At 39.2% G+C, this 13035-nt stretch overlaps 2 protein-coding genes across 2 annotated transcripts; one reads left to right on the top strand and one right to left on the bottom strand.

Moving 5' to 3' along the window:
* Positions 1-2048: 2048 nt before the first annotated feature.
* On the bottom strand, positions 2049-7468 carry LOC108977791. The gene is made up of 4 exons (XM_018947702.1): positions 7180-7468; positions 6601-7116; positions 6319-6540; positions 2049-3093 (listed from the first exon to the last, which is right to left on the bottom strand). The coding sequence occupies exons 1-2, from the start codon at positions 7290-7292 to the stop codon at positions 6696-6698; spliced, it is 534 nt and encodes a 177-aa protein (XP_018803247.1). The 5' UTR covers positions 7293-7468; the 3' UTR covers positions 2049-3093; positions 6319-6540; positions 6601-6695.
* Positions 7469-11624: 4156 nt separating this feature from the next.
* On the top strand, positions 11625-12440 carry LOC108977790 (cilia- and flagella-associated protein 20). Its single transcript, XM_018947701.1, has 2 exons — positions 11625-11982; positions 12038-12440. The coding sequence occupies exons 1-2, from the start codon at positions 11707-11709 to the stop codon at positions 12359-12361; spliced, it is 600 nt and encodes a 199-aa protein (XP_018803246.1). The 5' UTR covers positions 11625-11706; the 3' UTR covers positions 12362-12440.
* Positions 12441-13035: the final 595 nt, after the last annotated feature.

Below are 13035 nucleotides of genomic sequence, written 5' to 3'. Positions count from 1 at the left end.
CTAACTGCTGGTTGACGGCACCCTGATTGTGTTTTGTTGCCAGCTGACAAGCGAGAGAGCAAGAAGAGATTCCGATCAAGTTATCTATGGATTTAGGGACAAGCAAATGTATATCGGAATGTATAAATAAACCGTCTTGAACTTTCACGCAGATATTCGGGGTTTAMTGTTGACTATTTCAACAACCTGAATATTTGATGTCTTATTTCACTCAGTTATAAAAAAATTAGCTATGTAATGTAAAGGGGATTCTAAAAATGAGATATTTGAACGTCTTAAAATTTCATATTTCATTCTGATTTGACATTAGCTTGATTTTGCATTTATTTCTCTTTAATTACGTGCGATCGTTAATTACCTTTTAATAAGTGACTTTTCATTGAGTTTTTTTAACGGGCATCTCTAATGAGGGTACAAAGTTAATTGTTAAACACCAACTTTGAAATTTTGGTATATTCCATTACGAAAGACAATTTCATTTTGGATTGGAACACTTGTATTTTTGATTTCCTATTTAAACCAATTATTTTTCGATAATTTTAACTTGGTTGTTTTAAAAACTATCCATATAGAAGATGCATTTTAAAGTGATTGTGATTTTTTTACATTTTCCTTTGATAATTTTGAATACGTCCTGTCTGACTCTAATAATGGTTAACAGGAGTTAAACCGTCTCACATCGTTATAAGAGTTAACATCAATTAACAGTCTTCAACTAAGATTATTAAACTAAGGTTTTGGTTTAATCTTGCAGTACGTAAATAAGTCCGAAAGGACAAATTTGTTCACAGCCAACTATTATTTTAGTTAATTTGTGATAACCATCGTACAATAACCAATTTTGTAGCTCTGAACAGTAGGCAACATATCGATCTCCGAGACGACTAATTATTCCAGCTAATCTKTTGGAAAAGAATTGTTAGAATATTATTGTTTGTTAATTACTAACGAATTGTATGAGATTCGTAGGCGGAAAGAAGCAATGTAAAATAAAACGTAACTGATAAGACTGAGATGCGTAAGTAAATTTATATACTCTACCTGTAATTGAATTCTCGACATATCACTGTAGGTATTTCGTCCATAAGGCACATTAAAGATTGAGAGATGTCAATGAAGAGATGAAAATTCGACGAAGTGATCACTACACATTTTCCTGGACATGATTCCTTTATACATCGAACTTTCTTCAAGTAGTTATAGAAATTTAGAGCTTTCTGCAAGTCAATGCTATTTTGGGAGCGGTTGAAGAAATTGAGATACAGTACTGCGATATTTTCAACGTATTCTCCGCAAATATTACAATTATACAGCTTCTGTTCACTGGGTTCACTGTCAAAACATGCTTTTCAAACTTTAGCAGATGTCCCACTAGTAGTTGAATCAATTGTCGATATTTCTGAATCGATGCTGGGGCTATGATAAATTTGTGTTTCAACGAAAGAAGGTGAGACAAGAACTCGGTGCTCATTTGTTGATTGCAGATTTTCTTTATCAACTAGCTGAGCAATTAATTTTAATGTGTCATTTTCGGTGGTGGCATATATCATTAATATCAAATAATTGGTATTACATTCAGCTGCATACCATAGGACGTGTATTATTGAATCAAGCCAAGAATTTTTCCATATATCACATCCCCCTTAATTGCAATTGCACTTTGGGGATCACCGTCTTGTGGCTTTACTTACGATCATCAGATTTTTTTTTTCTTTAAAAACATATGTATAAAAGGTTTTAGTAGCGGTACAATACAGTGAAGATTTTTCTTTATTCCTCCAGTTGTCGCGAGAATTTGTGTCATGGTCCTCAACTGGGTTAACATAATGGAATTCTTTCTGTAATGAATCAGCTTTGATGGGTCCTGTACTATACGTTTCCTCATTCAGCTGAACATAAATTGCTGCTTCTGGTGTTACTCGTGTTGTAGGATGACAAAATTTAATTTTTGGTTGTTGATCATCGTGTAGCTCCCAACGAACCATTCCTCTGAAACAATATGCAGTAAAATGTTCKGATTCATAGTGAATTACACCTGYCAATCGATAAATTGTGGCGTTTAACTCCAATGTCGTGGGAAACTCCTTCAGTCGACAACGTTTCCAAGATTTGTAGCTCAAATCCGGACGAACATTCAACTCCACGAACACTTGATTTGAATATACAGTGTTAACACTGCATTGCATTTCACATGATGAATTAATACAAGAGTACTGTTTATGCTCGTTAATTAAGAGCTTCAAATCAATTCGGCTCCCTGAAATTTTTATGGTTAATATATAAAAATGGTACTGGTACTGTGTATTCACCACAATTGAGGCACGTATAGTGACATAATGCCGAAGGTTTTGATTAGAAACATTTTTTAACAATTGACGACAAATAATCTTTCAAATCAACGATATAAGGTTTCAGTGCTTTGATCACGCCAATACACTCTTTACTTGGAAATAACTCTGTTAGTAATTTCAGTCTGTCATTTTCTATGCGTTGAGATGGTCCATTTTTTTTTTACAAAATCAGAAACAAACTTCATAGTTGGATTCTCTGAATTTATCATCTCCTGATTGTAATTTTCGTCATCCATAGCTGCCGTGCTTAAAATTTGAATAATCGAATCGAAACCAAAAGTGTTGATTGCGAAATAATGATTCGTGTTAATCAAAGTAGGCTTTTTCACAAAATTGCCATTACGCAACAGCCAGGATGGGAATGACCAGCGAGATTATTGCGGCTTCCTATATCGGGTTGAGGTTGAGAGTAGACGCCCGTCACGTTTGCAATCAATTTTCTATGCCACTTGCATCGATTAGTATCATCAGTATCAAAATCCGAGTCCTTCAATGGATCAGTCGTCGAAGATTGAAAGCTAATATTCGAGATTAATTAATCAGGCATTGCGGAGTTATTATCATTGGCAGAATCTTGTGATTCTTCATCATAATTAGCATCTGGAACATCAGAGATATCACCTTCAGGTGACGGGGCTCTTTTGAAATTTAAAGTCTCACCCTCTGGACTTCCCTTTTTCTTTGCCAGAGGACTCGGGCAAGTGCTTTCGTTTTCGCGGGATTGCACTGGATAAGGCGTCGTCTAAAAGAATTTTAACGAGTTTATCTGCTCTAATTAACCCAGAAAAAAATTTTTCAATACATGGTTTTTTATATTAGAAAAGTGACCTTCTGAATAACTGGAAGTAGCACGACCTCGTATATATGGCAATGGCACTGCACTCCATAGACAAAATTCTGTTGCTAGGGGCATGAATCTAATTAGGAAATCATTTAAATAGAAAGAATTAGGTTCGCAGCCTTCAATTTTTTGGAATCTTCTAAAATTTATGTTATCCATGTCTTCACACGGCTTTGCTCTTGAAATTTTTTTTCTTCAATACTCTCATCATACAAAGTCTCTTCACCCTGCCACTGCTTATCGTCAGCTTTAGTGTTATAGCCATGGTCAGCGATTTTTTTTCTAATCTTTTCCGACTTTCCAATACAAAAATCCCATTTTTAAGCCTCGTGTCTTGGTGTTCATGCCCAGCAACAATACATGTCAGACGGAAAATATTCTCAAACTCATACAGAGACTGACTGTCAATCATTAGTGAAAAACAGAGCATGAAAAAATTTCTAACTTTGGAAAACTTCATTTGCTGGAAACAAATCCATCGACGCACCATGCTCATCAAATGAGCAACATCTAATCGTATAAACGTAAAAATTTCCGGACGATGTTTGAATTCTTCATGATCACTGGCTAGTAGAAAACAAGTTTTATTGTAAGTTTTCACAGTTTGAAAATTAAATCCTAAGCATAATCGGTTCATTAATACCCGGGACGAGTCACGAACTACTTGCTTTGGTTTCAAAGCTCCATTGTCCTGCCAATCTTTAATAAACTTCCAAATTATCCCTGTGTCATGAGATTCAGTCAGCATATCATGTACAGACACAATTACGCGTCATAGTGGATTATAATTGAATACAAAAGTATGTGTCCTGACAAAGTCTTATTTGGCCGTTCTATTTTCCGAACAATGTTACCAGTCCCATCAWCAGATATTATAGGATAATCCTTCGTTATTTTACGATATTGATTATATGCATGAAGCTGTTGATATGTGCTGAAGATGACCAAAAATTTATTTGAAATGACATTGTGGACCATACCGGTGGAGGCTGCGGAGCTGGCCAGCTCGTCAGCCAGTTCGTTGCCGGCTATGCCCCTGTGGCCGGGCACCCAGATTAGGTGCACCTGGTTCTTTGCAGCGAGGTTGTTCAATCGTTCTCTGCACTCCTGCACCAAAAGCGATTTGATCTCGTAGGAGGAGATCAGTGCCGCTTGACTATCACTGAGTATAGCTATGCGCTCGTTGCGATAGTTGCGGTGGAGGTTTATCTCTGTACACCGACTTATAGCCAGGACTTCAGCCTGAAAAATACTTGGAAAGCTTCCCATCGGAATGGAGAGCTTGGTGTACTATCCCTTAGCATTTGCTCAAGAGTGGGGTCGTTCCACACACTCTTGCTCCCGAGGGTAACCTTAAACCTTTTCGTGAAGTGAGTTGATTTCGTAATCCCGTCCCTTGGGAGGAGGGCAATAGAAATGTCATCACTTATCCTCTCCATCATCTGGGACAAGATTATCTTGCCTTTGCCGCATCCCTCTGCTGTTATCTGCAGAAGTGAGTGCTTGGCTACTTGACCTATCAGTATATGGAGCGGTGTAAGTTCCAGCAGGACCTCGAGAGCTGCCGTCGGACAGGTTCGCATAGCGCCCGTCATGTAAACACATGCTAGCCGCTGAAGCTTCGATAGTCGGTTAACCACCGAAGCCTGCGACGTTACGGAGGCCCAGGACACCGCCCCGTATGAAAATTCGGTCGCACAATCATGGTGTACAACCACCTAACGATCTTTGGCTTACAGCCCCAGGATTTACCCGCCAGCCGTTTGCACACCATTAACGCTTTTGTAGCTTTGACCAGCGTTTGGTTCACATGCTGCTTCCACCGCAGGGTATAATCCAGCGTAAGACCCAGGTATTTGACCTTGCTAGTCATCTCGATCTCTCTGCCCCCAAGTGTGAGGTTACTCAAGCCGGGTAGGGACCTGCGCCTTGTGAAAATGACTACGGACTCTTGTCGCTCCCTGGTCTCGGCAATCSTGGTGCGCAGCACGGCCTCTATCCATCTGCGCACCGGTGCTGCCAATTTTTTTTCCCATCGCCATTCCATAGTCTTCAGTAGGAAGGAGGTTAGACTAATCGGTCTGTCGGACTTGGCCAAGGAATAGTCTAATTTGGGTATGAAGATCACCTCAGCCGTTCTCCATGGGTCAGGGATGTACGCCATTGCAAGGCTCTCCCTCAGCAGCCGAATAAGGTGAGGTAGCAGAGGCTGTTCACCCTGCTGCAAAAGCGCTGGGAAGATGCCTTCTACCCCTGGAGACATGAATTTTTCGAACGAGGCCATTGCCCACTTGATCGAGTCCGCAGTGACTATCTGCCTAGCGGTTGCCCAATCCAAGCGGGATGGCCTATGTCCTCTCACAGGTAGACATTGGTCCACCTGGGTGGTCTCCGGGAAGTGAGCACGCAAAAGCTCTGTCGCCCTGTCCTCCGCGCTGATCGTAAAGGTCCCGTCACTTCTTTTGATGGCTAGTTCCGTGTCAGTCTTCCCACTAGCCAGAGCCTTATGTAGCCGTGCCGCTTCTGGTGTGGAGGAGACCTTTTCACAGAAACTCCTAAAGTTCGTTTGTTTYGCTGACCTAATCTCCTTATTGTAGAGGGTTAGGTAGCTCCTGTATTCTTCCCAGACCCCTGTACCTTTTGCCTTGTTGAATAGGCTACGTTCTCTTTTCCTGAGGTCTGCAAGCTCCTTTGTCCACCAGGGACAGTTGCGCCTATCTGTGGGCACTATTAGGGGGCAGCTACCGTTGTAAGCGTTAGTGATAGATCCGTTCAGTGCCAGCACTCTGCTTTCTATTCCCGGGCCCGTAACTCTATCATCGGTCAGCCTCTCTCTATTTAGTTCATCCTGCAGCATTACCCTGAAGGAACTCCAGTTTGTCCTTCGAGGGTTGCATCTTGGGGGAAGTTGCCTGACCTCAACCTTCAGTGCGAACCTTACAATTCTGTGGTCCGACAGGGAGGGCTCCGTTGAGACCCTCCACCTTGAGACCCAACCATTTGCGTGCTCGTTGCTGGAGGCGATGTCCAGCACCTCCCTCCTGCTTATAGTTATAAAGGTGGGTTCGAAACCCACATTTTCAATAGCTTAGTTACTACCTAGTGCATATTCTAATAGAGACTCACCCCTTGTGTTGCAGTCCGTGCTTCCCCGCTCAACATGGTGATCGTTCGCGTCGCATCCGATAACGAGGGGTAGCCTGTGGTTCTTGCAGTACTCCACTAGCCTTACAACCACTTCAGGGGGTGCTACAGCTGCCTCCCCTGGGAAGTAGGCTGATGCCAGGACGAAGTCTCTGCCTTCCCAGTCTCTGGCCTGTACCGCCACCAAGTCCTGCGTCAGGAACTCTGAAATACAGAAAAAGTCGATATTATTCCTGACAACTATGCATGCTCTTGGACGCTCACTAGAGAGGTCCCAGATTTCCTTGTTGTGTACCGTCTTGAGGCCTTTGGCCTCACTTTTGTAGACCCAAGTTTCTTGGATCAGCAGGAAGCCCAACTTATCCGGTGTGAACCTGCTCGCTATGACTGCCGAGGCCCCCGTCGCGTGATGCAGGTTCATTTGGGCAACTTCCACGTCGACGGCCATTATAGTATTGGCTCGAAGGGGGCATGTCCACATCCCCTCCGTCGTACGCACTGCTGTCCTCCTGGTCGCCTAGTCCCTCGAGGAGTTCCTGGGTGGAGGGTAGCCCGGTTTCCTGGGCAGCCGGGATGTCAGCTGTTGCAACTAGCGTAGTCAGCTCTGCGCTCACGCCCGATTGTTTTGCCACGTCGTCCACCTGCATCCTCTCCACCACATTGCTTGCCACCATTGTATCCTGCTTGGGCCCGCTGCCGCTCGGCTGAATGGCAGCCTTCCCCGCTTCCTTGCTCCCCGTGGGCGCAGGCTTGTGCGGCCTCTTGACCACCATGCTAAACCTGTAAAACATCATCAATGTACAGGTACAATCTCCATCCACGTAGGTCACCCTTTTCCTCTACCTGGCTGCTGACGACGCGTATTCCGCACCTCTAAATACTTCCTCCAGGAGGAGGTTTTGGAGCACCGTGAGTTGCTCCGACTCCGCCGGATAGTTTTGAGGCAGTACAGCCATACGGATACCTTTGACAGCATCCGCATACCTGCGCCGCCCCTCCTGCACCCGTGGCGGAGCCTGGGTTGATGGTTGGCCTCCGGTCGCCCTCGTGCCGCCGTCCCTCAGCCTTTTGGAACTGGGGGCTCCTGTGGTGTGAGCTGACCACCCTTCGTCTTTGCTGCCTGTGCATAGGTGAGTGCTTCTTCGTCACCCCGCATTTCGATCAGTGATGCACTAATCTGGCCACGGTCGGACGTAGTCCTGCCACACTCCTTTGTGGAGGATGACCYGGTATCTACATATCTCCTTTTGGCCAGGGATTCCGCCGCTTCGTTGGTCATCCCGTCCTGGAGGTACCGCAGATACCACTTTAGGCAAGCACCACTCATGGCCTTCCTACGAGAGTCATCGCACCCGCCTGGTTTGTCGGCAGTTGGCAGAGATCTCTGCCCTCCCCTCCTGCGCCTMMTTCTTCTCCGGCGTGCACCACCGGCCTCTGCCCGATGAGATTCRCCCGAGTCTGAGTGACTGGGCCTGTTGCGGGGTTCTTGGTGGTGCTCTAGTTTGCATCCGCGGACATAGTTGCTACTCCACGCCGAGCGCCGCTGCAAGAACTCATGTCGTCATCCTCCTCCCTGGCATGCTCCTTGAACAGCGCCCGCTCTGCTGGCGAGAGAGCATCAAGGTAGCTGAACTTTCGCTTAGCTCCCTGACCTCCCCTGCCTACAGCTGCGCCTCCTGTCTTGTCCTTTGATTTATCGTATTCCGTAGCCATTGGCCTTGTACGTTGCCTTGTCGATTCACCTGTAGTTAGTGTTAGGTTTGTATTCATCTTGTTCRTACGACCCTTGGTTCAGCGGGGTGAGCTGACGGGTCTATTTGTTTTAATGGGGAACTGGGAGATCCGCCGCGCCAGAGCCCCTTGGCCCTAGAACAAACAAAAATTCTTCATATTTGTGCCAATAATCAATGGAAATTTTTACTTTTTATTTTACATTCATTTAATAATGCGATACAAATTATTTTCCACAATTATGTAATTGTTTCAATGAATGATGGAGATTTCTTTATTATTATTCTGATAGTAGCTAATTAAAAGGGAAAATGTTCATTATCGCCTTATTAATTATTGAAAAAGGCAAGAATTGGCATCGTCTCCTGAATCTTAATTAAATTTTGTTGGCACGTAACGCATTGGACTCGCTTTTGCAAATTTCATATTATACACATTGATTTTAATATTAAGGAAAAATCCCCAATGATGAGTTTCCACTCAAAGTTCAATTTAAATGTTGCCCTATTTCTCATTCTCGTAATGATTTTACTTTTAAGAATCTTATTTTCCTTTGAAAATAATGAAAAAATTGGAATAAAAAATTTTTCATTTATAATTTAATAGATCATAAGTGAGTTTAAATTTGCATTAGATTGGAAAATGAAAATATCAAAACATTATTCGGCATTAATATTGTCATACAAATAATTGAATTTTGAAAAAGCCATTAATAGTTTAAAGAGTAATATTTTTACCGATATCTGACACCTGAACGGAGAGTAGTATAAGTACGTCCATCATTATAAGCTTTTTCATCTCCTTGTATGCTCATCCATTCAGCTGCAGTGACAAGCACTTTGAATTCGTCTAAATCCGCACTTTACTCACGGAGTTCAAACGACTCATTAAAGCGATCAGTCACTGAGTCTTCGAACATTGATTTGTGAAGTTAAACATTTTTCACCTCTTCACGAAAACGAATTCCCAATTCATCACAGGCAATAGCTAGTACCCTTCTCCTATTGTTAATGAGATTCACATATACATTATATGGTGTCCATTTATTTTCAACTCCTTGCTCATGGTTTTCCATATTATATGCGAAGAAATTGGAAAATTACTTCTCTCTGTAAAATGGTCGATATGCTTTTTAATAACTGCTACGACATCCTCTACAGCTACTTTAGCATGAGGTGGCCATTGTTGATGTAGCCTAAAAGAAAATTTAGTCGAAAAATTGGTGATAAAGTCGCCAAACTTTGTTAATATGGTCAATCCAAATTTCGACCGTTAACAAATCACTTATTATATAGTTATTAATTTTAATTATCTTTAATCAAAACTCGAAAGCGAAAACCAGCCTGATAAACCTCAATAACTCATTCACCATAAACCTTTTTTTAAATTAATTAAAATCTAATGAATAATTACGTATAAAAGAATGAAACCAAGGTATTTATTATCTTCAAACGATTTGCTTTCCATTGCTTAATATTATTTCGGTCTACAAATAAAAATTAGTGGGGTGGGGTGCTAACCTCCTATAATTATTTTGTTTAATTAATTAAAAAATAATGAAGGGTCTATAAAATTTTTTAATTGTATTACAATGATGTACAAAGGTCTTGCTATTGATCTAAATAAAAAACTAATGAATTTTCAGTTATGTGGTGCCAACTACCAGTCCCCGGTAATTGTATTAAATTATGTTGAAAATGTCATTTAAAACTTAACAGAACCGTCTTAATACTTGCTTGAATAAATTTAATATTAAGTTTAGTATCGAGCTCTCAAGAAATGTAAAAAGTTCATATAAAATAAAGCTTAAGAAACGGTCAAGAAACTTTCCTGCGATAAATTCACTTGTGCTAGTATGCAGCTCTAAAGTAATCTAGTACTATTTTTTAATACTTTTTTTCAATAAAATGCGAATATGGCAAACCTGGTTTTGCGAAGGAACTTCGAATCAACAATTGTTTCTTGAACGAAATTCAAAGTAATTGTTAAATTCATCATAAATTAGTTAAATTCATTATTATGGATTATATTTCATTTTGAAATGTTGTATAAAACTTACCAATCATCAACAACATTCCTTAAATGAATGAATCCAATGAAAATATTTATGTTACTTCACACATACATACATACATAATACGCACAATCTTTATTTACTTTGTTTATTCCCTCTTGTCCTTCTGTTGTAGATCCTTCACAATGCGTAAATAGCTGTCAGAGTTACTTAAAGAAATAATGTAGTTTTTTTCTTGAGCAATTAATTGAGAGTTGGATACCAACCTTTACCAAAATGAAACTGCCGTCGGTATATGTATAAGTGGGATGTATTCCTATTTCGAAACGTTCATAGAAATGAAAACTGAGCTGTTAAATTGCTAAAGTGACAGTCCTTTGCTTTCAAAATATGGCATACTATTTGGTATTGCCGCCAAAGCAGAAGGAAAAGGATAGTATGAAATTAGTATGCCATATATTGAAAGCAAAGGACTGTCACTTCAGCAATTTATTATCTTATCTGTTTTATTAAATATAAATATATGGAAAAGTGTTTACTGAACTAATGTTCGATTATTAAAATTCATAAAGATTAAATTTAAATAGTTATGATTAAAATTTTATTCATTGTATCAATGTACATATTATATGGGTGAAAATAGGCCTCCGTGGAAACCTAGTACCAAAAAATATGGGTAACGCCCATATATTGCAACCTCTTTATTATTTTTAAGTCCTTTTGTTTGAATCTCTGTGCCGAAAAATCAACTATTTAGATCAGGTGATCTCAGCTGTTGACAGCCATATAATTCTTTTGTAACTTGTATATTTCTACAATGGCTCAAAGCATGCGCTACATCAGCTCGAACCCACCTACCCTACACCTTTTCGTAAATGACTATGTTAAAGGTTGGTAGCCAGCTCTCAATTAATTGCTCTAGACAAAAAATACATTATATCTAAAGACATTTTGACAGCTGGTTACGCATTGTGAATGATCCACATTAGAAGAGCAAGAGAGAATAAACAAAGAAAATAAACATTGTGCGTATTATGTATGTATGTATGTGCGAAGTAACATAAATATTTTCATTGGATTCATTCATTTAAGGAATGTTGTTGATGATTGGGAAGTTTTATACAAGATTTTAAAATGAAATTTAATTTATAATAATGAATTTAACTAATTTATGATGAATTTAACAATTACTTTGAATTTCGTTCAAGAAACAATTGTTGATTAGATGTTCCTTCGCAAAACCAGGTTTGCCATATTCGCATTTTATTGAAAAAAAGTATTAAAATATAGTACTAGATTACTTTAGAGCTGCATACTAGCACAAGTAAATTTATCGCAGGAAAGTTTCTTGACCGTTTCTTAAGCTTTTTTTTATATGAAGTTTTTACATTTCTCGAGAGATGGATACTAAGCTTAAGATAAAAAATACCCATGTACACACTTGGCAATGGCAATAGCAATAGATTTGAAAGTTAGTATGACATAAATTTTATCCTGTCGAGATGCCCCCTAAAGAATCAATTTTATGGAGATTTCTAGCAATATTCTGACTGTTTTTTCTTTTTTTGTGTTTGGTTAATAAAAGGTTTAAATTTTTGTAAAATTTGCTGAAAAAAATTTAATAAATGTTTAAAAATACTTTTCAGTCAGGATTTCTTTCGATTTTGTATAGCATCGGAAGTAAACCTCTACAGATATGGGACAAAAAAGTTCGAAATGGTCATATTAAACGTATTACTGACAATGATATTCAAAGCTTAGTCTTAGAAATCGTCGGCACAAACGTAAGCACCACATTTGTAACGTGTCCAGCTGATCCGAAAAAAACTTTAGGCATTAAACTTCCATATTTGGTTATGATAATTAAAAATTTGAAGAAATACTTTACCTTTGAAGTCCAAGTAAGTGAGTTAATTAATTAAAAATGCTTTAATTATATATTCATTTCATTGTTAGGTTCTTGATGATAAAAATGTACGTCGTAGATTTCGAGCAAGTAATTATCAGTCTACAACCCGCGTCAAACCTTTTATTTGTACCATGCCAATGCGTCTGGATGAAGGTTGGAACCAAATACAGTTTAACTTGTCTGACTTTACCAGGAGAGCGTATGGAACAAATTATGTGGAAACTTTACGGGTGCAAATACATGCTAACTGCAGAATAAGACGGGTGTATTTCTCTGATCGACTTTATTCCGAAGAAGAGCTTCCACCGGAATTTAAACTATTTCTACCTATTCAAAAACCTCAAAAAGTTAACCACACGGCGTGTAGTTGATAGATTAATATATATTTAAAGCTCTTTTTTACTACATTACAAAACTTATTTATGGAATATAATCCAATGCTGCTAAATATTTTGATTGAATTTTATTGGCTGAACTATTGTTAACATAAGAAGGAGATAATTTGTAATTCTCTACATATAACAAAAAAAAAGAGTACATTTTTGAATAGCATGGCTATGTACGGATAGAGGAGTTCCTCTAGATTAAGAAAAAAAAATATATATATATAGTTGCCGCCGATTTGTGGTTTTTGAGATACATACATTTAAAGTTCAAAAATTCAACCAGTTAAAATGCATGTTTTTTCCCATTTATTATGAATTTATATCCACTAACACTTCACTAAATCGTTTCTATCCATTTATTTTTATTAAATAGTGCAAAAATAACTTGTATTCAATATTTAAATTAACAAAAGGGTTGCATTCTAACTAATAATCTGTACTACCTTACGTTCATATTTTACAGAAGAGCCAAAAGAAATAAAGAAAACAAATATAACCGCAATGACAGGAAATATATAAAACATTAGTTATTAGAATTCCTTTCTGCGTTGGCGGCCTTCGGCCGCGCTTCAAAAAAATAACCCTCGGTCGGACCGACACTACGGCGTGCTCAGTTTTTTTTGCGCATAAATCTTTCGCAGAACTTTTCTCTCGAAAAC

The sequence above is a fragment of the Bactrocera latifrons genome, unplaced genomic scaffold (genome assembly GCF_001853355.1).
Source record: "Bactrocera latifrons isolate USDA-ARS-PBARC rearing strain unplaced genomic scaffold, ASM185335v1 scaffold_955, whole genome shotgun sequence".
Lineage (NCBI taxonomy): Eukaryota > Metazoa > Arthropoda > Insecta > Diptera > Tephritidae > Bactrocera > Bactrocera latifrons.
Note: the sequence above shows the minus strand (reverse complement) of the source record. Positions and strands in the feature narration are given on the sequence as shown.